Genomic DNA, 23,820 nt, shown 5'->3' with positions numbered 1-23,820 from the left:
TCTTTATTTTCTATTTTACCTTGTGGAACTGGCGTTAAGTCTCTTGTCATGGGATTCACTGTGAGGCTAAGTGACAGAAACACAAGATGTTGATTTCCTCTCTGTGCGATGGGACATCAATGTGCCTGTGGTGGGACAGCAGGTCCTCAGCCTGCAGCTCAGACCTGGGATGAAAGACTTCACAGAGGCTACTGCTTAACAGTTCAGTCGAATATATGGCAGGCGTTTCGGGTGCAGAGAAGAGGTGTCTGTCATGTCAGTTTCTCCTGGGCCCTTCACCATGTGTTGTCCACTGCTCCCCTGGTGCCGGTGGTGGCTCTGCAGGGACTGTGCTAGTGCAGCTGTAAGGTGGACCCTTGAAGTGTTCATGCGTTCTTCCAGGGAGGATGAATACTCTCACAATATGTACGTGCTTCACAAAGGTGGGGGAAGTTCAGATGATGTGAACAAGACAAAGAAGGACATGTTCGCCTGTCACCCGTGCTGATACCAGTTCTCCTGAGCTGAGCAGTCAGGCTGCCTTGTGGGGGTCTTGCACTTGTTCGAATCCACTTTAGCAGAACCGGCCTGTTGGCACTAGGTTATGGCTTTGTCACAAGACTTGACTTGATAGGAATGTTCGTTCCAGTGCTGCTGCCTCTGCGTGAACTTTTGGCTTAATGTTCTGGTATCATGCATCCACATTTAGCTTCTCCAGTTGTAATGGTGTTGGCTTTGTGGGCACTCACAGAATATTTTGCTTCCAGAAATTTCTTGATTACTGTGCTGTTACTCTTATTTTACCCAAAGATGCAAAAACAAATTAATCTTTCAAGAGTTGTGAATGGTGATTTTTGTGACAACAGCACTATTTGCATTAAGGAATGGACCAAAATTTTTTTCATAGTATAAATTAATGAGAGAAGGTGAGCAGTTGCCTCCTGAAAGATGACAATCAGCTCTTTTTGTTATCCCCATTCTAGGAAGAGTTTCTTAAACTGAGAGTTGATTAATGTGATAATGGTTCATATATGCTTCATTATTACTGGTGGTATTTAGGAATAGTTTCCAGCACTTGCAGACTATATTTACAAATTATTAATGAATCAGAGCTGTGTCTCTTTAGGAGTTGAGAAGGGAACATCTTTCTGAAAAGTCAATTCTTGAACTATGAGCTGCTCCCATAAAAACTTCAAGGGCTAAACCCGCTAATAACTCAGTTTTCCTTATCTATCTCTGGATGACAAAGCTGTGGTAACAGACCATGCTGTCTGATTGGACAATATTATAAGATCTTCAGTAAGCGATGGAGGAGAACAATGACACTGCCTCATACACCCACTAAGAAACTGTTTTCTCTGAGGCTGTGGGCTGTCCTCACTTTTCAATAAATGAAGTTCTCTTAGATTGTGTTTTGCTGAAAAACTGTTGGAGGACTAGAAGAGAACTTGCATCAACCTGAAAAAGAGGCAGCTTGTCAAGCATCCTGAGAGGGAGCAGTTACTGGTGGCGTTCAATACAGACTCAGAAAACAGCAGCCACCGGCACCCGGGCAGGTTGATACACAGCCTTGGGTTGACAGGCATCCAAGAATTATCAAAGCTTAGGCAGCGGTTCCCTACCAGAAGCTTGGGCATTGTGATATACAGCTTAATAAATGTTTTACATCTTTTTTAGAAAAAGAACCTATCCCTGGCAATTACCAGAATAAAAGAAGTAGTAAAACTAGAGGAAAAATGCTCTACTTCTTTTAGGTGTTGTCTCACCTGAACAGCTTCATCATTGTGTCACCGATCAGCAGACAGGCGTTCTGTTGGAAAGCTGCCTGCGTTTTATTTCATTTTCTTCGGCCCTTGATCAGTTACTTATGATGGCAGGGGTTTATTCTGGAGCTGGGAGTTGACTTGTCACTCTCTGATACTTGCCAGAGACGCACTGAGTAATGCCGACAGGAAAGCACTTTACCTGGTATTTGGTGATACCGGCCCCTAAGCAGACGTGTGCACTGCTGGAGATCTGTGCCCTGATACCACTGCTCATAAAGGGTTCATTTCTGCTTAGGAAATCAGTATGACTCTGGTGGGTGGGGTTTGTCTGTTCTGCTTGCAAAGATATTTCTCCCCTTCTGATATTTGATAAATCAATTTGAGATTCAGTCGGATACTTGAGGGGGTTGGTATGGTCCAGTCCCCATTTTCACAGGATTTCAGGACCTTTCTGAGAACTTATGAGCAGATTCCTCTCTCACTTTTTTTGTCTTAGAGCAGCCAAAGCTAAAATGTGAACAGTTTGTCAGGTCTCTGAAAGATAGGCTTGAATTTCTGCGTGGGGTACAGACCAGGCAACAGTGGGTTTTTCTGTTGGAGAACTGGGCCTCCTCCTGTTCTCCAACCCAAAAGCAAACTGTACTCCACCTCGCAGCTGATTTCTCTCCTGGGAACTGTGTGTATATATTAGGATTGGGTTAAGGAACAGTAGACCTACAGTAGTACTTCTGAGCTGGTTACAACTTCTTCTCATCTCACCATCTTGGGCATCCACCCTGGAACTTGTGGTTTCTGCCATCCCCAACTACTTTGCAGAGCTACAGAATGACAATCCCAACTGGCTGCCACCACTGGGGCCTCCAGGAAGTTCTTGACAGGCCTTAGCCCTAAAGCTATGCCTGCAATTGTGAAAACGTTCACCTTAGTGAAGAGCTGTGATCTTGTGTCATGGGACCATAGTCTCACATTTCAGCATCAGTTGTCATTCTCAGTGTGGCGTTCTGTGTTGTTGGTCACCATTAACACAAAAATTAGCTACGACATGCCTGGCCATTGCAGCTTCTGTCTCCAGAAAGCATCCATTGATTTTTTTCTGTACTTTTAACAGTTTTTAGGTCAGTCAAGACAAGTGAAGACTATCTTAAAGTAACATGCAACAGTTCTAGGCTTTGCTGTAGGCAGGAAGAAAACCCAATGACTTCAGTAATGGCTTCTTTCACACTGTTAAGCCTAATAGTATTACACTTCTTTTCAATACGGAAGATCTACATTTTGTCATATTCAAACTTGGAAACCTTGAATTACTCCTTAACTGGCATCTTGCAGGCGGGCTGAGGTTCTCATCCTCCCAAGATGCTCAAATATGGACATTTGGATATCAATTGGATAGATGACTGCATAAAATGTGTGTGGGGTCATTACTTTGCATCTCATTCTTGCATCAAAAATTAGGCAGTAGATGTCTGTGTTGAATTAAGGAGCTTGCATGAACAATTTAATAGCTGTAAGGCTGTGGGTTTTTTTAGGAAAAAACATAATGTGCATAAACATATCAGAACTAATACCCATCTCTTACATGTTTATAGGCTTTCCTAAGGAAGACAAAAAATTGCATGGTTAGCACTTTACTGTTCTTATCATTGCAAATTGTGTTTTTCTGGCAGATTCATCTTTGCCATTCTTTGTTGCACTAGTCATACTGGATTTTGGTTTAACTATTTCTGGACATACCAGTTTAACTGTTGTTGGTAGGAAGCCTTTCTGTGACCAGCTGGTATACAGACTGTTAAAAATGATGCAAAAAAATGCCTTTAAAGGAACAGGGACAGTTAGACACTCTTGGTCTTCTTTGAAGACTATGAAACCTTCAGTAGTGGAGAATTTTGCTCTGTGTTTTTGAGTGTAGGCTTCACCTGAACAGTGGTTAACATTAATTTAATTTCCAGTTTTTGGAAGCATTTTGTTCAGATCGAACCAAAGTGATCTTGATGATAATTGCTGCCTGCAAATGTCTTTGCCCCATTCAGCTGAAGTCCCCGGCAAGTAATTATGCTTATGATACTATATTGAAATCTCATGTGGCTGTCTTCAGTGTAGTTACTAGGTACCATGCAGCAAGGAAAGATATTCTGGAAAGGTCTTTCTAGTACATTTCAATAGTACTGGTTTAACTGGAGGAGTTTTGTACTGGGAACATGTCAAAAACAGTTCTTCCTGATTTGTATCTTGCTTCTGGAAAGCAAGTTATTTCGGGATGCCAGAAAAGAAAGTTTTTTCTTATGCTTTAATAGAGATAACCCCAGGTAAGTACACGCAGTCAGGAATAAATTATTTCTCTGTTAACATAGCTTTCAGGGTTACATAAATAAGCATCTGAATTTTATAGGCTGTAAAGCCAAGGCGATTTAGATAATGTGTTTAGAAAACGCTTTCCTCCGATAAACATGAAGCTTCCGTTTATACTGGATGTTGCAACTATGTTGTGGGTAAATGTTTTGTTGTTGGTGTTCTTGTTCATTTTCCAAAATGGCAGTTCACAATGCCAATTTTCGCACAAATAAAAACAGAAGAAGAGCTCAGTGCTGTGGAGGGATAGAGGGTTAGTAGTCCCGTGTGTTTGGTTGTATTTAGATGTGCGTGTGTTTGTATACATGTTTGCAGGGTTAGGGCTGCTTTTGTTGAATGCTTTGTGTAGTTTGCTGCTGAAAAGCCAAAAGTGTGACTTAGGAATGTGGGTATCTTTTGTAGAAAATAGGGGTTTTTATTTTAAACAAAGTAAACTGACTCTGGATGTGCGATTTCCTGGTTTAATGAAGAAGCATTGTCAGCGAAAAAGGTGCTAAAAGAAATGGTTCCAGGGCAAACCAGTAAGTTGTAACAAATCACTTTGTTCAGAGAGTAAAATCTAAGCGTCAGAACAGCTGAATTCTTAGCACAAACACGTTTAGCTAAAAGCAGTAGCTGTACTGGACTGCTGGGCAAAAATAGGTAATTTTAAAGACAGTGGACTGATACTGATATTTCTGTACTGACGATCTTGATCAAACTCTAGTTCCAAATTCATAATAGTTGAAATAGCAAATATAGTAGTTTCAAACTTAGGTCTTCTACAAAGGAATTGCTGATCAACTGTAGATTAAAAAGCTTTGAATTTATCAAAGCAGTACCACACAAGGGGAAACAAAGTGGAAAGATGTATTTGGACTTTGAAAAAAACCTGTTACACAACCCATTACAAAGAGGTTGAGGCAATATACTTTTAAGGATGGAAAGAGGAGTAAGAGTTGGAAAACGCAGCAAAGAATTATCTGCCCTTATATATGAAAATGAAGACTTTCTTCTGTCCTTGAAAAGCTTATGGTCTAAATCCCAGTGCTTATAATTTGTTGTATGTAGGTGAACTATAGTGTCTGTAAGAAACACTGATAACCCCAGAAGCATTTGGCATGATCACAGCAGTTGCTTTTCGCAGAAAAGACCAGACGAGAGCTTTTAGTTTGTGATGTAACAAGGGAGGATAATAACAAGGGGACAGGGTGGGGAGGTCAGGATGGAGTGTGGCAAAACCGGGAAAGAAGCTGTGGTTGCTTTATTCAAGAACAAATTTATAATCTTGGTGGAGAAAGGATTATTTGTTTTTGTTTTCTGTTTGCTTTACTGTCTTAGTCTCTGGAAGGGTGCCGCAGAAGTAAAATTTTATCATAGATTTGAATGAATAAATGGCACCAAACTGAGTTTTCCATCCCAAAAACAGCATATGGAGACAGATAGAAGGAGGAACAACTTGGTACGATCTCTTCTGATTGCTTTGTCAATATCTGTATTTGTTTGGTTTCCTTTGCTGACCGACAGGGTTAGTGCTTCAACTGAAAAAAGTGATTTGAAGTGTACTTCTGAATACCAGAACTTTCAAAACGTTGACACGCTTACATCTTTTATTATTATTTCTGCATCTATTCATCACATTTTCAGAAGGAAACATAGCAAGCTGTTGACAGTAATCAGATTGATACTGAAAATGAGCATTTGCTTTTGGTTGCTTTCAAGTAACATCAAAGAGCAACAATTAGTACAGATGTCACCAGAAATATTCCCTTTATTCTGCAGACATAAATGGTCAGTATTGCTATTTGATTCTTAAGGGTTTTCTTTAATAAGCAGATTGAATAGCTCTTTCAGCCATAGCCAAAAAGCTCAGAAAAGAGGCTGCATCTTTTATGCACTTGTGACTTATTTAGCCACAGTGGATTTCCTGACAGTATAAACTAGACAGTCATATTCGGAGCATACCGACATATACAAAAGTGTGTGTGTGTGTCTGTGATTAATGATAACTTTAAAAACGTCTTTATTTGGTGGAAATAATCTTGAATTCATAGATCTTTGTAATTGAGATATTTCAGACTAGCGTGTATGCACTGTTGTCATTGTGTGATAAAGAGCACATACGCAAAATCCAACTTTTACAATTCATCAGTAAATTTTATCCAGTTCAAAATCTTCACAACAACAGTTGAGGCTTTTCACATTTGTTATACATACTCATATCTTGTCTATGGGAAACATCTGTTGGATGACAAGCTTTAAGAAAGTAGCCAGTCCCATCCGAAGCACATATGTGGTTAATCAAAAAGCACATTAGTGCATATAGAATGCTACTAATAATTTCTGCACATTTCCAATAATAGTTAAAATCCCAGAATGTGCTCTTATATGGCTGTTGGAATGGATTCACATTATACACCTGCCTTTTTATTTAGGGAATAGGAAAAATTGAATGAATGAGATGAAGTGAGCTGTATAGCAGGTTTCACTCAGAATTCCTCAGTTCTTCCTGACTTGCCATCAACCAGAACACTAGCATACAAAGTGTTGTTTAGGGCACGATCATCATAACTCTTAAGTTAGATAAATAAATACTTTCAGCGAAATTAAAAATTGCTTGTCACTTGGCTTTATTGTTGTAACTTTGAAGCACAGTCAGTTCCCATTAGTTGCACCGACAAGGAGTTGACAGCCACTTGGATATTCAGAATTTCCGAATGTCTTGCAAGCAGGTGTTTCCAAAGCATGAAGCTTTGACAAATGAAAATGACCTGAAGAAATCAGTTTGATCCAGGCAGTAACTGCAGTGGAAAATTCTGCTTATGCAATATTGAAGACACAGTTACATTAATTCAAACTTTTTGATGGTTTTTTGTGTTTGAAAGCTGGTAGTATTTCATGCCATGCTGTGAACCCTTGACTGTTGATGTTCTGCTGCTTCCTCCTTGCAGGACACTTCCGTTTAATTTCATCCATTGTATGCAACTGCGAAAGGAATGCCCATTTATTTCACCGTCCCATTTCCTGACAATGGCCCCAGCACATGGACAGTTGTTGCAGGCCGATCTCCAGCTTCCCTTGTCACTCCTTTTATATCACTCCCGTTACATTTCCCTCTTCCTTTATCTACCGAAGGAAATGTTGATGCTGACGCCTTTGTTTTATGCTGGAAAAAAATAAGTGCTTTTTGCTTAGCTTATCACTGTGTTCTGGCAGAACATTGAAATGGAACAGCAAATCAACAGAGTTGGAACCTGTTGCTTAAATGACTCAGATAAGAAAATTACTTCAATCTAGTTCATATGCATTTCCAAAATGTACTTTTAAGCATAGGAATATGTTAGGGTGTTTTTTTCAGCTGTATTGCTAAAGATTTTTTTTTTCCTTTGTGGAAGGAGGGAGTGTGCTACAGGTGTAGATTGCTTTTTTAAAACTGCAGAATATTTTCAATTTTGGCATTGAACAAACTATATCAAATTTTAGGATCTGTTCCTCCGAAGTGGTAATTATTTTCTGCAGCGGAGTGTTCCTTAGGTTTCTTACATCCCCTGAATTGCTGGCACAAAGTCATGCTAGTGTATGGTATATAAATTGTAGGAAAGCAGCAAAGCCATTGATTTCTTGGGTTGGTTTAGCTGATTCATTGTTAGAAATGTTAAGAGCTTTGAAGGAGAGTGCTGGTATTCATGGTGATGTAAAAGGGTGATAGATAGTTTTTGGTGGCAAGAATGGTAGTAATCTTCAGGTTCTCAGTCTGGGAGAAGTTAATGAGCTAGCCTGAAACTTTGTGATGTGGTTTGTAAGAAGATAGCACAAATGATGTTACTGTTTCTCATCTTTTAGCCATAAATTGCTAGTCTGACTTCACCAGGTTTACCCCTGACTTCAGTAATGCCTAGTGACCAGAATCAGTTTAACTGTCTTTCTGTTTTATAGTCTGTTTTTAACAAACAGCTAAAAATGATACGATGTGGGAATGGTGGTGATTTTAGCCCTCCTGCCAGTTTCAAGGTGGTGTCACTTTTCTTGCAAGCTGAGGTGTAACTGGGTTCTGACCAGTGAATACTTCTTACGGTGGAAGCATTGGATGTACAAAAACTGGGATAGCTTTTTCCTTTATTACTGATGTGAAGCTACTCACATGCACCTACCCACCAGCTAGCTTACAGTCCTTTTACATGCTCAACATTCATTCAGCTGAAAAAAACTAGTTTGTTCATCTGGTTGTTAAGCTGCTGAATCTGGAAAACACAGTGAAGTGTCTCTCATGGTGTGAACAGAGGTGGAAGTACTTGGCTGACTTCTCACGTCAGTGAATCACAAAGGTTTAGCAGTCAACAGCTTCATGACATAGCTGCAGCCAGAGCTTCCAGCTGCTCTAGAAATTTTTTGGAGAAAATACAAATAATTTTCTTCTTTATATGCTGCAGAAATGGGCGTTTTAAAAAAAAAAAAATCAAAACCTTTAATTACCCTCTTGACAATAGTTTGTGTAAGCTTGGGTAGCAGAAACTCCTCATAGGTATTTGTCACAGGCATCAGAAAATGAGGGTTTTTTGGTGCTAAGATGCACAGACTCTTTGTGTTGTTTTTTGTGTGGCCCATAATGTGACAGTGGCAGAAAGCCTGGGCAAGGGCATGTTCCTCTTCAGCTCCCCTTGGTCTTGTATGTCTCTAGAATGGCAGATGTCTCAGTAAATGTCTAAACCCCAGAGCTTCTGTAAAAGTGAGCAAACATACTATTTCACAGTATTAGACTAACAGCTTAGCTCCATAAGTGTGCTTAATACACACTCATGTAGTAATGCTGTCTTTGATTTTTGGTCTTAAAATACAATACTGACTGTTTTCCAGTTAGAATTTATCCATTCTGAGTGTTTTCCAGTTAGAAGTTATCCATTCTGCTGTTTGTTGGTAGTTGTTCTAATAGAGCATCCCATGTCCATCCTGGGCTTGCCTCATGTATGCCTCTAATGTAAACGGGTTCGGCTGACTTATAGCTAATAAATAACCCAGCTGAATAATAGTTGTTGGGCTAAATTGGAACTCAACAGAAAAATTATTTTATTTCTGCTTCCTGGCTTTGTTGGAAATAGTCTTGTTTCAGATTTCAGATGATTTTGTATAATATGGAGATAGTTCTTGGAAAAACAAATGTTTAAAGGAGTGTTGCTCGGAGGGGCCATCAAAAGCGTGGCCAGTGTGAGCTGTGTTCAGTTTGGCCCAACGAAACGATGCATTTTCTGGGCATGTTAGAGCATCACTTGACATGCTGTGTGTCAGAAGTGAGTTGCAGCTGCAGATTCATTTAAGTGCAGGCTATTGAAGAACTTCTTGCAGATGTGTCACTGAAAGTGAAAGCAGCTCCTGGTGTTGCTGTCACTATTTGGTAAGAGAACAGCCTGGGGGCATTTGGTATTAACGGAGTGCAACTGAGGACAAGCATGGTCATCAAGACATCTGCCCTGACCTCTGCACATGGCCTGTTTTCAAGACTATCAGCGTTCTTTAACCTCTCTATCGAAATTCACTGTATACAAGGCTTCAGTGTTTGTGCCAAATAATATATTTCCCTTAAAACAGATTAATTTTGGTTTTACAGGAAATTGTAGAGTGCAAGAATTTAGTCATAGCTAAAAAGAATATTCTAAAGTAAAATAGTGACAGACCACTACTAAAAATTAATTCAAAGGAATTAATTCAGGCATTGCCTTCCCATAGGCAATTTGCATATGTGAAAATATGGTTAATTGCCTTTCTGGTCTTTGTCTGGAATCTCAACATTTTTGTTAAAGATTTAATAAAAGTAATTTCAAGACCACCTATACATTTTAGAGACTACAAGTGAAGGCATGCCCTTGCTTTGTCAGGCTTGGTGTCATCATCCTGAAGCAGTCAGTAAGAAACAGCCCTGTGGCTCACAATAACTTCTAGTCATGATTATTTTTTTTCTAGCTACAGTGAACTTGTTTTCTTGACATTGTTAGTTGGAATCTAGAAATTCAGAAAATTTGTGTTTGAAACTGTTCCATGGTTAGGGCAATTGTAGGCTTTCATGAATGCTCTCAAGTTTCTTGTTCAAACATTTCTAACTTCAGGTCATTACTACAGACCACACAACTGTGCTTCTTTGTTTTTTACTAGTTACCATCTTAACTTTTGAACTTGTTAATTAAAAAAGGTGATTGAAAAATGATTTATTGATAGTTGCATTTATTATGGCAACCTCTAGTTTTAATTGCATACTTCAAGTGCTGCTGTTCTGATGCAGAAATACTGGTTTGAGTTCTAATACTTATGGATAGTTAATATCTGTTTGGTTTTTATTTCATTTGTGTGACTTTATGTCCTGTAGGCTTGTTACAGTGCTCACCTAAGTGCTTCTAGCCTCCTTGAGCAGCTCTCTGAAAAACTAAGTAATGTAAACGTTAAAAAGAAAGTGAAGTTCCATTGCAAGAAGAAAGGAAGGAAAAACATTGAAAAGGAAGGAAAGGAGAAAGGGAAAAGAAGGGAGCAACATGGCACTGTTTAAACCAAGGAATTTTAAACTGGAGCTTGTGTTGTACCGCAGAGCAGGAGGGAGAGGGGGATGCCATCAGGAAGAATCGGGAAGCAGGTTATAAATGTTGGGAGACATGTTTTTTTGGGTCTGCAGGCTCTTGTAGAAGGGCAAGAAAGGGGAAGGAAAAGTTTTGGTGATTATTATTTACTTCAGAACACAAATTTCTTCTTTCGCAATACCCTGATGAATGCTGGGGCCTAGGATGAGGCTGAGGATCAGGCCAGTATGCAATTTTTTTCTTATTTCTGGCTGGAGTAGATACTAAGCATTGCAGGCATGGGGTGGAAATTCACTGTTGTCAATCTTGTATCCTTCTGCAATCAGTGCATTAATAAAAAATAAAAATAAGAGATGGTGATTGAGGCATTAGTCATTTAAAAGAAGGTGGTGGGTGCCTTCTGCAAGAGTCCTGCAAGGTCTTTTGAAAGTTTCAGGCATGCCACAGCAGTTACTTTACAAGGACAAAATTAGAAGATAAATGTTGGGACATTTCAAGAACAAGACCCCCCCCAAAACAAAGCTCATCTAACCATTTTCTTTGAAGCGCACTAGTTTTGAACAATTTCATTGCTGTGGAAGTGGTGAGCAAGTCAGTGTGCAGTTTGGCCAGCATTGTACGCGTTGCAGCAAAGGTTAATAAGCTAGGGCTCAGAGTTGTGACTCTGGAATAACAAGAATAAACCGTATGTTAAAATGCCTTTATTTTGTGGCTTCCTTCATGCTTTAGATTTATTACTACATTAAAAAGAAAAGGTGGGTAGAAGGAAGAGAAACGTCAAAAGTATCGTATTGAAGTGGTATAGCACTTAGTACACATGTAGTCTCTGAGATGTTTCTGTCATACTGCCTTTTTTTTTTCTTACAGAGGACCCATAATCGCATAATAAAATATTAATAGCACTGATCTTAAAAGATTTAGCTCCTAGCATGAGAATATGTAACCCTGATGCTCAGTGTGTATAATATATGAAGCTCCTGTATGTACTGTGAATGTATAATAGATACAGTTGTTCTAGTCTTAAAATTAAATATGGTGTTGAAGCGTGCGCTGTAACTAGATGCTACTTATGGAGAGATGTGTTAAAAACTATTTTGCGAAAGCTTATACATACTAAGAAATATAATTTCTCTCCTTTGTCGTTTGGGGCAGAAATGTGGTTACTATTCATGCAGTCCAGAGAATTCCTTGCATTCTGACTTCCTTTATTACCTTTTTTTAAATTTTTTATGATAGAGTTTATACAAATAACTATTGTGAGAATCTTATCTTTTCCGTGCCGTATAGGCAAACTAAGAAGGCGTGTGTTACAGAAGAGCTACAGCTACATTTAATGTCTTTATGATTTTTTTCCCCTGCAGTTTCACCCATAACTCTTTAGAAAAAAACACGTCTTGCAAAGTCCTGCAGTAGCTGACAAAATCATAACTCATCTATGTTTATTCAATGCATAGATTATCGCTGTTGAATAAATACAGGGTTTGAGGGTAGTAGTAATGACTAGTCCAAATAATACTGTAAGGTCCAGCTCTGTTTTTTCTTACTTATTCTGCTCTAGTGGGCCAGGAGTGTATGTGAATATAATTGAAAATGGAGGCTGCCATAATAAATACAGGTATCAAAGAATTATTTTTCAATCACCTTTTCAAAATAATAAATATAACTATTGAGATGTCAAACAGTTATTTTATTAAAAAAAAAAAAAAGGATGCTCAGGAATTGTTATCCTGATGACAGCAGTGGGTTCTTGGTGTTGGGGTATTAGCTCTGAGGTGGGGGAATGGGATACGGCCTTGTCTTAGTTCAACAGGATGGTGATACAAAAGAAAACTATGCCTTACATGAAACTTTCAGTAACGTTAGCTATTGCATTTTTATTTTTTTCCCCTCCAGAGAACAAATTTGGTTGGAACGAGTAATGCAGATTTTCCCTCTGGGGATCCCGGGATGTACCAGTTGGACGTTACTCTAAGAAGAGGACAGAATTTAGCAGCACGGGACCGTGGAGGTAAGCGTGCTGGTAAACGCTGCCTTAATGTTTGGGAAGTTACAGTTCCATTGGGTAAATTTATATGAGGGTATTAAAGTTAGAATTAAGGTTTGAATTGTAAGTGTGTTAGTTAAACTCTGCTTACAACTATGTAGAGGTTTTTTGACTCAAAAGCACGAAGTAAAAGGAGCTAGGGCCAGCTAAACCCACATGGGAGGAGAAGTAAGATTTAGCTAATACCGGTTTAATTCTTCTGCTACCTAATTTTCCTCCCTTTTTGGAATGTTTCAAACTAAAAAAGGTGTGACAGATTTACTTTAACCATGCAGATTTGTGCTGTCTGGGAACTTATTTTGTTCCTTGACTGCTTAACTGATAAATACTGGAGCTGTGTTTAAAGACAAAAAAAAGTAAAACTCCTCTATTAGATGTGTCCAGGCTTTACCTGTTGGCCAGTCTGCTGATCATATATTGGAGTTTTACAGTCTGCTCTGAGACGTGTATTGCATACGTTGTTCAGATGAAAGGATTCCCAAAAGGTATTTTGACCCAGAGGAACACAGAAGGCTGCCTCAGTGACTCTGTACATGCAACTGCAGCTCATATTTAAAATTAGATAAGTCAGTAATCCACTTCCTGAACAGAAAAGTGAGAATGATAAATCCAACAAACAGCCTGTTTTGGATTCGCTGGAATAGATTCCTTGTGAGAGAGAAAAAGCCATAGTAAAAATTCAGCTGCAAAAATAGTATTGCACAGGACCTTTCCATGCTTACCTGATGGAGTTACCTGACTGATTTCAGATCTCAAATATGGTAGCAGAAACCTCAAAGGCTGTTTACATTGGTAGGAAGTTACTCCACTGATACTTATGTCACTGAAACTGAGATTTTAATTTACTCACTGTTGCAAGAATAAACTTTTGTGTGTATTCTTCCTCTGGATATATTGATATTCTATCAAGCTTTGTCTGACATTCATTAAAAATAGATACTAAAGTATTTTTGTTCCATCAGCTAGAGAGCCTTGCCCAGTTTCTGAATGATGTGTTGTAATTCAGTCATATCCATCATTCATATTATTTATAAATGAACAAAACTGTGAATGTAAATGTGATTATTTGTATGCAAGGAAAATATCTGTAGGTTTTTTTTTCCCCATAATACAGGAGTCTAGGTCTAGAATAGATGAAAGGGTAGGAGATCGGTCTCTTGAGGTAGAATCCCAGGGTCTGAAATGAATACTAGGTGCTGTATAAAATGTCAAGTGCTTTAAAAGGTCAGTTCAGAAGGCTGCTGCCTGAGCAGCGAGGAAACCTCCTCAAGCTACCTGGGAGGCAACAAGACCAGAGTGGTGTTTCCTCAGTACTTACTAGTCCTGGAGCCCAGACACTAGGGTTGCAGTGCATGGTCGTCGCCCATCCTGCTTCAGAGCTTGTAATTCACTTTGGATTGTATACACCTGTTGCCTTTCAAAAGGCTGAGCAAGTACTGCTTTTTCTTTTGAAAAGATACTGGGGAAGAAGGTAGTTGTTGAGCTCTAGTTTCACAGACTAGTCTTGTAGCTTGAAATCTTACCAAAAAAGTGAAATGCCTGGGTTACTTTCTGCTCCCATTCTGAACTTTTTCCTGTCCCTGAAAAATCTCAGCCCTCCCTTCTTGAGCAACCAAGGGAATGTTTTACCAAGCCACTGCAATCTTGTCAGGAAGTAGAATGTGTGTTGCATCTCAGTGAAGTGTAGAAGATCCTTCAGACCAAGTAGGGAGCTACAAATGTGCTCGGCCCACATTGACAGGGTTTCAGATCTCAACTGGGTTTGGGCTTCCAGGACGGAACCTTTGTTTCTTAAGGGGAAAATACAGAAACAGCACCTTGTACTGGGACCCCACGCCAGGACCCATCCACTCACGACTGAATGTCCTGGCTGCCATCCACTGTGTTTCTGCTTGTTTTCCCTTTCTCTTAGAGCTACTCAGAGTGAGATTTCAGGAGCACCTGCAGAATTTGAATTGAGGGGACTTTACAGGCATTAGGCAGGCACTTAGTGGATCTAGACGGCTACTGAATGGGAAGTGCAGAGAAAGGGCCTTGATTTGGGAAGTCAGTTTTGTCTAAATCCTCTCTTGAGTGTAATGGTTGCTCATTTTTTATTTGAAGTATTCCTGTGGTAGTCCCAGTGGTGTTCCACTAAGAAACTAGCCATGTAAACTGAACCCTTACTGGAGGTTTATGTGGGTGCAAGAGGAGATTCAGTGAGTTCACGGAAGAAAAGTCCACAAAGGGCATCGAAATGCACAGAAAACACATCTAACTTTACAGGTCTTTGCTCCAAATTCTTGATGCTTAGGAGGACATTAGAGGCACATAATATATGTGTGTATCCTCTTATTTCTCTGTTAGCATCTGCTGGAGGCAGAGCACTGAGCTCGCAGGACCTTTGGTCTGAGCCAGTACCAGCGTTTCTGTTGCATTGCCTGCATGCTGCAGCAGTGATTGTCTCGGGGGTTATGAGCCAGAAGGTGATTACAGGACAGTCCGTGGGAGACACTGTGTAAGAATATATATCCAAATGCTCAATGGAGCTGTTAAGACAGGTACGTCAGTTATTAAAACCAGAGCTTGGAAGATTTATCCCAGGACTGTCTTAGCGGAGTCTTATCCTGTAAGTCTGTAACAGTGCGTAACACCCTACTCCTCCAAAACTCTTCCCAGACCCTCTGCTTAAAGCCTGACAATTGCTTTTTCTGCAAATCCTGTGACTTTCACTCTAAAAAGTGACTTCACTCCTTGAACTACATGGTAGAAAAGAATTTAGTTTTAATTTTAGCTTTTTGTTCTTTAATTTTTGAACTGCAGTTTCAGATATCTTTTTAGAAACCTGCTGCTGAACATATTGCCGTCTTGGAATTCAAAGTTGAATTCTCATGTCGTGAATGTTCTGCACACTTTGTCTTCCCCAAATTTATAAAAAGAGACACCACAACATTCTCAGAAGAAAAGGGGAAAGATTGAAGCTATATTTATGTGGCTAGCAATGCCAGCATTAATCACGGCTGTTAGTTGACAAATAGCACCATTGATAGTCACAACAAAAAGGGAACAGAACATTCTTCATGAGAGGACCAACGTATTGCTGTTGTCTTCTCAAATGATTGGAAATAATCCTTTGTTATAACAGGCAATATTGATGCTCTGGTGCATGCAGTATGACACAAGGAAATATAACTATTCATTTTAACTCCTCATCTTCACAAGAAATCCTGTCTTCAGTCTGATCCAGCTTCCCTTCCAAGTACCATGGAGTTGTAGTACCATAACTTCATCTCAGCTATGTGATGAGACAGTTTACATCTTTGCTTCTGGCAAAATCCAGCATATGCTTTATAAAAGCCCATCCTAAAGTAAACCGTATACTTAGTTAGATTTAAAAATTTGTATTCTGAGACTTTTTCCCATAAGGTCAGGAAAAGCTGTGTAATGTTGGACCTGGTAAGTTGGTAATACTAACAAGTGAACCTTACTACGTACATCTTGATGTTTTCCTTTTCAGTTTTGATTTCTCATTTGCTTTTTGTCATAAACAGTGTTTGTGTAATATCATGTATTTTTTTAAAAGTTTTTCCTGGAGTTAAAGTTTTTAGGTTAAAAAGACCCCTTTGATTTGTTGCTGGTCTCTGACTTGTTGCATGTGGAATTTATGTGGCTACTTCATATTGGTAACATGCCTTTATAGATGTTCTGCAGTATCTTAAATATTGTTTTTAAACAAACAAACAAACCAACCCTGTGGTTGATCCATTTTTGCTTTAAAAGAGACTTATTTTGAAATGAAAACTGAAGTGTTATAGCACAATTGGTGAAAAAGGGAATTATACCTTAGTCATTGGTTTTCTACGATTCTTTTCAGTCAAAAGAAAGATATCAAAATATTCTTTTAAGTGTTTTAAGTATGTTTTCCTCACAGTGTTTTCTTACTTCACTGGAGCCTGGAATCCGCTCCCTTTGGTGCTTTTTGAGAAATGTACAATGTTGGTTTGCTGCTCTGCTTCAGACAAAGTTGGGAAATAAATAGGACAGGTTAATCCCAAGGACTTTGTGTCATGCCAAAAAACAGGCTAGATACATGATGAATTCCATCCCTTCTGGCTTTAAAATTTATCTTTTTTTTTTTTTTTTTTTTTTTTTTTACAAAATGCATAAAGATCGACCCGATCTTGCAAAATAGCACAAGGAAAATACTTTCTTTAGTGTAAGTGAAACGTTCGTTGGTTTTTTCACGATGATCAGAAGTAGTGTATTTCCTGTGTGAAATCTGACAGGAGGAGTTCCTGAAAACAGATGTTTATCATCATCTAAGGCCTTGACCTCTAAATGGATAATACCACCAGATCTCTCTGTCTCTGCAGCAGACAGTTTGCTAACCCTTCCTGAGACTAGAGAATCTGTCTTTGTAGAAACAGCTGAGGGGTTGATCCTTACGTGGCTGATTCTGGTACTGAAACCTGCACCCAAAGGTGGCAAGAAGTAAGCCAGAAATTGTGTGCAATTAGTGTCCTCGTGCAGTGCAAGACTGCATGTCTGTTTCATAAATTTACCATTTCCAATATGAAATATTTGTATCGGCAAGAAACTAGCTGCTTAAACTGAGAATAATGGGGAGAAATGACTGTCAAAATGAGGAGAATATGAAGAACTGTAATAGTGCAGTAACAGGCACGTAGACTTGGCATTGGTGAATAACTGTATACATCTACGTTTTCAGGATCTAGGAGAAAAGTAAATGCCAATGGGATAATAAGTAAAGTGAGATGATTAAGTAACCCTTTAAGATACACGTAATTTTGTGCAATGACACAATATTGAAAGCAAACCTATTATGTACGCATTCAAAATTGTTGAAAAGACTTTTCATTTAAGCCTAACTACAGAGCGTGTCATTTATGCTTGAACCGTGGGTATCACTGACGTAGGATAGTGAAATTCAGTCCTTAACTTGGTTAAAATACAGTGTATACAGTGTAGCTTTGGAGATTGAGAAACTCTGCATCCTTATGATTCAGGTAGACCAGGATTATGGAATAAATTTTACTTGCTGTGAAATATTGCTAAGTCTCTCACACAGTTGAGAAGGATAGGAACATGCCCCTGTTCTGTTTCCTGGAGAGGTGAGTTGTATTGGCATAAATCAGTAGTGTAGTGTTCGCACCATCTTCCAAATGTGGCAAATAGTCACAAAGCAGTAACCAAAGAGAAATGCTATTCATGTTATAACAGGTAGCCAGATGCCAGATTATTTTTGAAAGGCCTTTTGGATCAGTATTTTCATGCCACTAACTGTGAACATTCATGAAAGTAGCTCTTTAATTATATTTTTATTTTAATGTATTAATTAGGTGTGGAATTTGAATGCTTTTTAATACAAATGAAATCAGATATCATTAATTTTTGGACGCAAATCAAAGGGTTTATATTTAGTTTAAATCAGAATGGGCAAGAAGGTTAGCTTATATGAAGGTATTTCAGAAGACTCATATTAAGTTTCATCTGAGTCAAAAATGTACTTAATTTTTAAGAACTCCTGGGGATGTGAATGTCTGGAAGAACTAATTTTTAAATGCTCAGTTTCCTTATTACAGAGATAGTGAGGATAAAATGCTGAAACACGAAATGGCAGCTTGGCACACTTGTTACTCTGGAATTCATGTAAATATACGTAGGTAAGTGTGCCAGCATTCATAGTGTGTAAAAACATTTACAGGATGTTTTATTTAAAGGTACACATTTGTTAGGTAGGCAGTGCTTTTTGGCTGTATGTGAGTAAAGAAGCCTAAGATTTGGTAAAAGGCTACTGGAGTTTTGTCTCTTTTTTTCTGCAGAGAGAGGTTAGCTTTGGCTAAAGAGAATTGTGACGCCGGATTTCATTCTGATTCGCAACAGGTACACATCAGCACTGCCCAATGTAAAATGTAGGCTGGGAAAATACTTTTCAGTTTCCTTTCTGCTCTGCCTTAGCCTTGCTCTCAGCAGCAGTGTTGTGTTTTCCCGTCGCAGCGATATTTTCTCCTCATCACAAGGCAGCCAGATCTCAGGCAGGGTCCTGGTGGCAGCGACTCATACCTGGTGGCGGTGGTGAGTAGTTGTCCTTCTGCGGTGTAGAAAAGCAAGGGAGGAGTAGTGAGAAATGGTTGCGCACTCTTCTAATGCGCTACAAGCAGCTTGGTCCATCTGAGCAAGTCCCTTTGCAGAAGGTGCCAAGGTCCGCTGGAGGATGGGGTCAATCTCTTGCTTTGGTCCATCTGCTCTCAGCGTGACGCGGTGCCTGCTCTCACTGCCAGGTCCCTCACCTCGCCATCCAGCAAACAGCTTACATGAGGTCTACATGCAACATCTTCCTTCCAGTGTGGCTTTCTGTTTCTATCATAGCCAGGAATTCTTACACACTTTAGGAAGTCCTCACCTGTTGGTGGTACCCTACGGTCCCCTTGAAAACTTCAGCGGCAACAGCTTCTCCCCTTTGCATGGGGAGCTAAAAGAAAAGTCCATCATTTGCACCCTACTGATCTCTTGTTCTCCCTTGTATTTTGGTAAGCATCTGACCTGTCGTGTTCCTCTTAACACACTGTGGCCCTCGTTTTTCCTCCTCATTTCTCCGTCTCAAGAGGAAGGAAGCACCTGTGGAAACTGCATGGCAGCCTTCTAAGAGGGTGGCTAAATCCCCTTTCCTAAGTCTCTAAGAGGGAGTCTGTTTCCGTAGGAAGATGGACTGTCTCAAGTAAATTGTGGGATTATTAAATAATTTGAGAACATGGCTTAGCAGCTTTTCATTGGCATTTTACAATGAAAATTTCTACAAGAATTCCAAAATAATCTCCGTCCTGATGCCTCTGGAGCCAGCAACAGTTGCTGTGAATTTCCGCATGGCAAGGTCTGGCAGAAGCTGCTTGTGAGTGCTGGCTGTGTGCCACCCTCAGCAGAAACTGGCAAGTACAGGCATTTTTCAAACACTGCTGTCAGTAGGCTCATACACTTTACCAGCTTCCTCACAACCCTACAGTTTAGGCATCCAAATAAAAGATAGTTATTTTGGAACTGCAGAGTACTTCCACCCAGAATCTACGTCTGTGGGTAGCAGCCTATTTAATATAGTGAAAAATGTAATAAAAAAACCCCCAACAATAATAATTCCCTAAACTGAGATTTATTTATGAGAATTATGGAGCATATGCAGAAATGTTTATTGATGTGACTGAGTGGATATTGAAAAAATATGATTATGAAACACAAAAATAACTTTCTAGTATTTTCAAACATTTTTTGATTAGTTGCTTTTAGGCACTCAAAATTGAAACTGTCAGTTTGCAGTACACTGGGAAAATTCATATGAAGCAAAGATGACAGTTGTATTGAGATGGGCTCTGGTCTAAATAGGTTTATTGTAGGTTCAGAAATCACATACCATATTAAACAGCAGGCTTCCGGAGCATTTTAGGTACACTCTAGATTTTATGATTACTTAATTTGTTTCTGATCCATTGAAGTTGATAGTAGAATCTCCATCAGTTTGAGTGGACCAGAATTTCCTCTCCTGTAACAGTCGCATGTGTAAAATAGTACATACAATATATCACAGAATCATTAAGGTTGGAAAAGACCCGTAAGTCAAGTCCATCAAGTCCAACCACCAACCCAACACCATCATGCCCACTAAACCATGTCCCACAGTGCCACGTCCACGCCTTCCTTGAACACGTCCGGTGATGGTGACTCCACCACTTCCCTGGGCAGCCTCTTCCAGTGTCTGACCACTAACTGATTAGAATCCTGTAAAAATGCAGTAGAAAGAAAACAATAAAATAATCCTTACTTTCTTGGGAGGAATGCTGTCAATAGGTTTCTTGTGTTTTCTAGAAAAGGTTATTGAGGGGTTGAGTTTTACAATTAAAAATAAAAACTAGAGAAACTCTTCAGTAGAGCACTCATAAATAGCTGCTCAGAGGTGATCCTCGAGGCATTTTTTTGTATTTTGGTTACAGGGCAATTTAGAAGAATAGGAGGGAATTCTAATGAAACTTGAAGTGCTCATACAAAGTGTAACATAAACGGTGAGTAAGAAATGATGCACCTGGGTACAGTGGTATACCTTGAGATGATGAAACACTGGTGAAACCCTGGCTCAGGTTGCCCGGAGAGGTGGTAGAAGCCTCATCCCTGGAAAGATTCCAGGTCAGGTTGGACGGGGCTCTGAGCAACCTGATCTAGTTGGAGATGTCCCTGCTCATGGCAGGGGGTTGGACTAGATGACTTTTGAAGGTCCCTTCCAATCCAAACCATTCTATGATTCTATGATACAACTTCAAGTATAATGTAACTTGCAATTTAGAGGAGTCCAGCTCTCTGAGAATGTTTTCTCCAGGGTATAAGGCCAGGGATTTTTTTTCCTCTGTTCTAAGGCGGCATTGGTTTTGTGTGCCCATTCAGCTGATCTCATGATGCAGTATGAGAAATAATAAAATTGATGTTCAACTTTGTAAAACTTTTCTGACAATGTACCATTAGATATTACAGCTGTGATCACACTGTTGCCACTGTTGTTAATTACAGGTAGAGAATGCTTTTGAATTAGCACATTGATACAGAGAAATATTAAGAGCAGTTTTTAGAACAGAGTTGTTCTGATTACTTAGCGAATACTGTTGTAATGAAAGGCAGAAATGGGAATTTTTAGAATTATGTATTACAGAAGGGCAAATGAGACAAAAACCCTTCTCTCCAGTAATCTAATCCTGTTTTCCTTCTGTATCTTTTTCTACCTATGCTCCTGTTTTAATGGTTTAATACTATATAAAACAGTATTTTGAACTATATAGTATGTGTAATTTTGCTGGAGAGCCAGTGAGCCATACGAAGTGAAGATCTTGTATTTTCTCAGTCTGTAGCCTAGTTCCACTTTCTACTACCTACACTTCTATGAGTAGCATTTCTCAGTCCAAATGTTCCTTCCCTTTTCTTTATGTTCAAGAAGACATTTTTGAAATAAAAGAATGCAGTCCATTAATCCCAGCTTCTGCAGTCTTTTTGGACTGATTTCTCCACTGATATCCCTGCAAAATGTTTAGGAAATAAAACAAGGCAAAATGATAAGCAGGGTAGTTATTTTTCATTGTTACGAAAATCAGTTTGACTGGAAATAGTAACTCACCTTCATATCGGGTAAGAAATTAGCTGATTTTCAATCAGCATACTGCATCTTGTCTTCTGATGATGTTTGCTTTCTGTATTGATTTTGAGGTGACCTGCTACAGTCATATTCTCGGTAGCTCTCACTATAATAAGAAATGAGTGTTTTCCCAATAGGAGAGGTTAATCATTCTACTGTAAATATTCCTTTTCTGATTGCTGTCTGTCATTGATGCTGTCATTTTCTTATCATACAGTTTGGTGAACAAATGTTGTCATGTAATTTAAGCTATAATGCAAAAGACAGCAATCAGGGGAAATGAACCTTCTGGCTCAGAGCAGTAAAAGTCTGTTGTTAAGACCTGGCAGAAAAACGGTGTAAGTGGAAACCTTGCATTCCTGAGGCTGTTTCTCTCTCTGGTGTGTTTTCTCCTGTGAGGTCTTGTGACTGTAAAAACTCAGAGCCGGTTATTCTCTGTCGAAAAACTATTTCAGCATTGACTATGCTCAGAATTTGACTTCAACCCAGGAAAACCAAACCGCTGTGTTTCTCTACAATTCAGCCCTAACTGGACTGCACAGAAGCTCAGATTTGTGAAATGGACTTGCTGTATTTTTTTCTGAATGATATAAAGGTCCTGGTAGGCTTATATTTTTATTTATTTCTTGCCATGTCCCAAACAGGAAAGTGAATCATGGGCACAATCCATCACCGAGTGATCCTGATCTAAACATGTAGACATGCGCAAAAGACAGATACAGACAGATGAGGAAGCATAAGGAACTTCATTTCATCCAGAGAAGAGCCACACTTTTCATAGCAGTTGCACAATGTGGAGGCATTGGTGTGAGCTATGTAGCATGAGATTGAGAAGGAAGGAAGAGCTGGGCTTAAGTGAGGGCAATCTATTATAGATGAACACAAATTCCTGTTGGACACCAAAAAGTTCCCTACTCGTTCAGTAGGATCAGCAGGAGATACTTACAGGATGCAGGGTGGGGTTTCCTATTGTTACGTTCTTCCAGTCCGTTAGGGCTTGTTGAAGTGGGAGTCACACTAATTGCCTGCTCATTGATCAATACACTTCATCCAAAGCATGACATGGCTTGGTACTTGTTCAAGTTCTTCCTTGTCAGTTGTCATAGTCTAGAGGCATTATTTGGAACTTTTTTCTCCCAAACTTGAAAACTGTAGTTCTGATCCCATTTTTATTAGTTCTGAAAAGGACAAAACCAATCAAGATTTGTTGGCAGTAAGACTAACAAAAGATTCTAGTAATAACACTAGGGATCTTTTTTTTTTGTCTATAGCTTTTTAGTCTTTGGGTTTTTTACCATCACTTAGAAATGGCTATTTCTGGTTTAAGATCAGTACTGAGAATAGAACACATTTCTTCTTTTTATCTTCCATGATAAATGCACCAGGGAATTGCTTATTGAGCAAATACGTTTACTTAATAACAATTCCCAAATTATTTCGCTTTCTTTCAGTTTCATTGCCATGATTCTTACTCTTTAAGTGTTGGAGGAATGTATTTATCATTCACTTTGATTTCGCATGACAATGTATTGTGTAGTCAAATGGATTTTTCCTTTGCTAGCCATGTGGAGCATAGTGCTAACATTGCAGATCACAAAACGTGCTTGTTTACCACTGGTATTTGTAGAGGCTAAGCTTTCATTCTTTTTTAATAGCTTTTGTTCTCAAAGAAGATGTGAATATTCGTAAGAGGGGAAAAGCATGCATGTTCCTGGATACATCTCTGGGTCGTTGTATGAGTGTAGGTGATCACTAAGTCTTCCCAGGTTGTAAACATCTCATTGAAGCTTTGAATCATCTTACTCCTCTAGCTATAAAGTAATGGAGGTGAAGCAGGAGGACTTTGACAGTGCTGAAATGAGGTAGGAAGTTTAGTGGGCTAAGTCACCTATAGGCTGTAATAGGCATAAATGCATAATATGTTAGTAAAATGGTATGGTTTAAATACTGTGCCTCTGCACTGCTATGGCGAGTGCAGATACC

General features: G+C 39.2%; 1 protein-coding gene across 1 annotated transcript in view; it reads left to right on the top strand.

The window, feature by feature from the left end:
* Nucleotides 1-23,820, top strand: part of MCTP1 (multiple C2 and transmembrane domain containing 1) — a 281,602-nt gene that overhangs the window by 93,251 nt on the left and 164,531 nt on the right. The window contains exon 2 of the mRNA XM_059833339.1: nt 12,524-12,638. Coding sequence (XP_059689322.1) covers nt 12,524-12,638 — 115 coding nt within the window. The remainder of the gene's footprint in view (nt 1-12,523; nt 12,639-23,820) is intronic.

Source organism: Gavia stellata, chromosome Z, assembly GCF_030936135.1.
Source record: "Gavia stellata isolate bGavSte3 chromosome Z, bGavSte3.hap2, whole genome shotgun sequence".
NCBI classification, from domain to species: Eukaryota; Metazoa; Chordata; class Aves; order Gaviiformes; family Gaviidae; genus Gavia; species Gavia stellata.
Note: the sequence above shows the minus strand (reverse complement) of the source record. Positions and strands in the feature narration are given on the sequence as shown.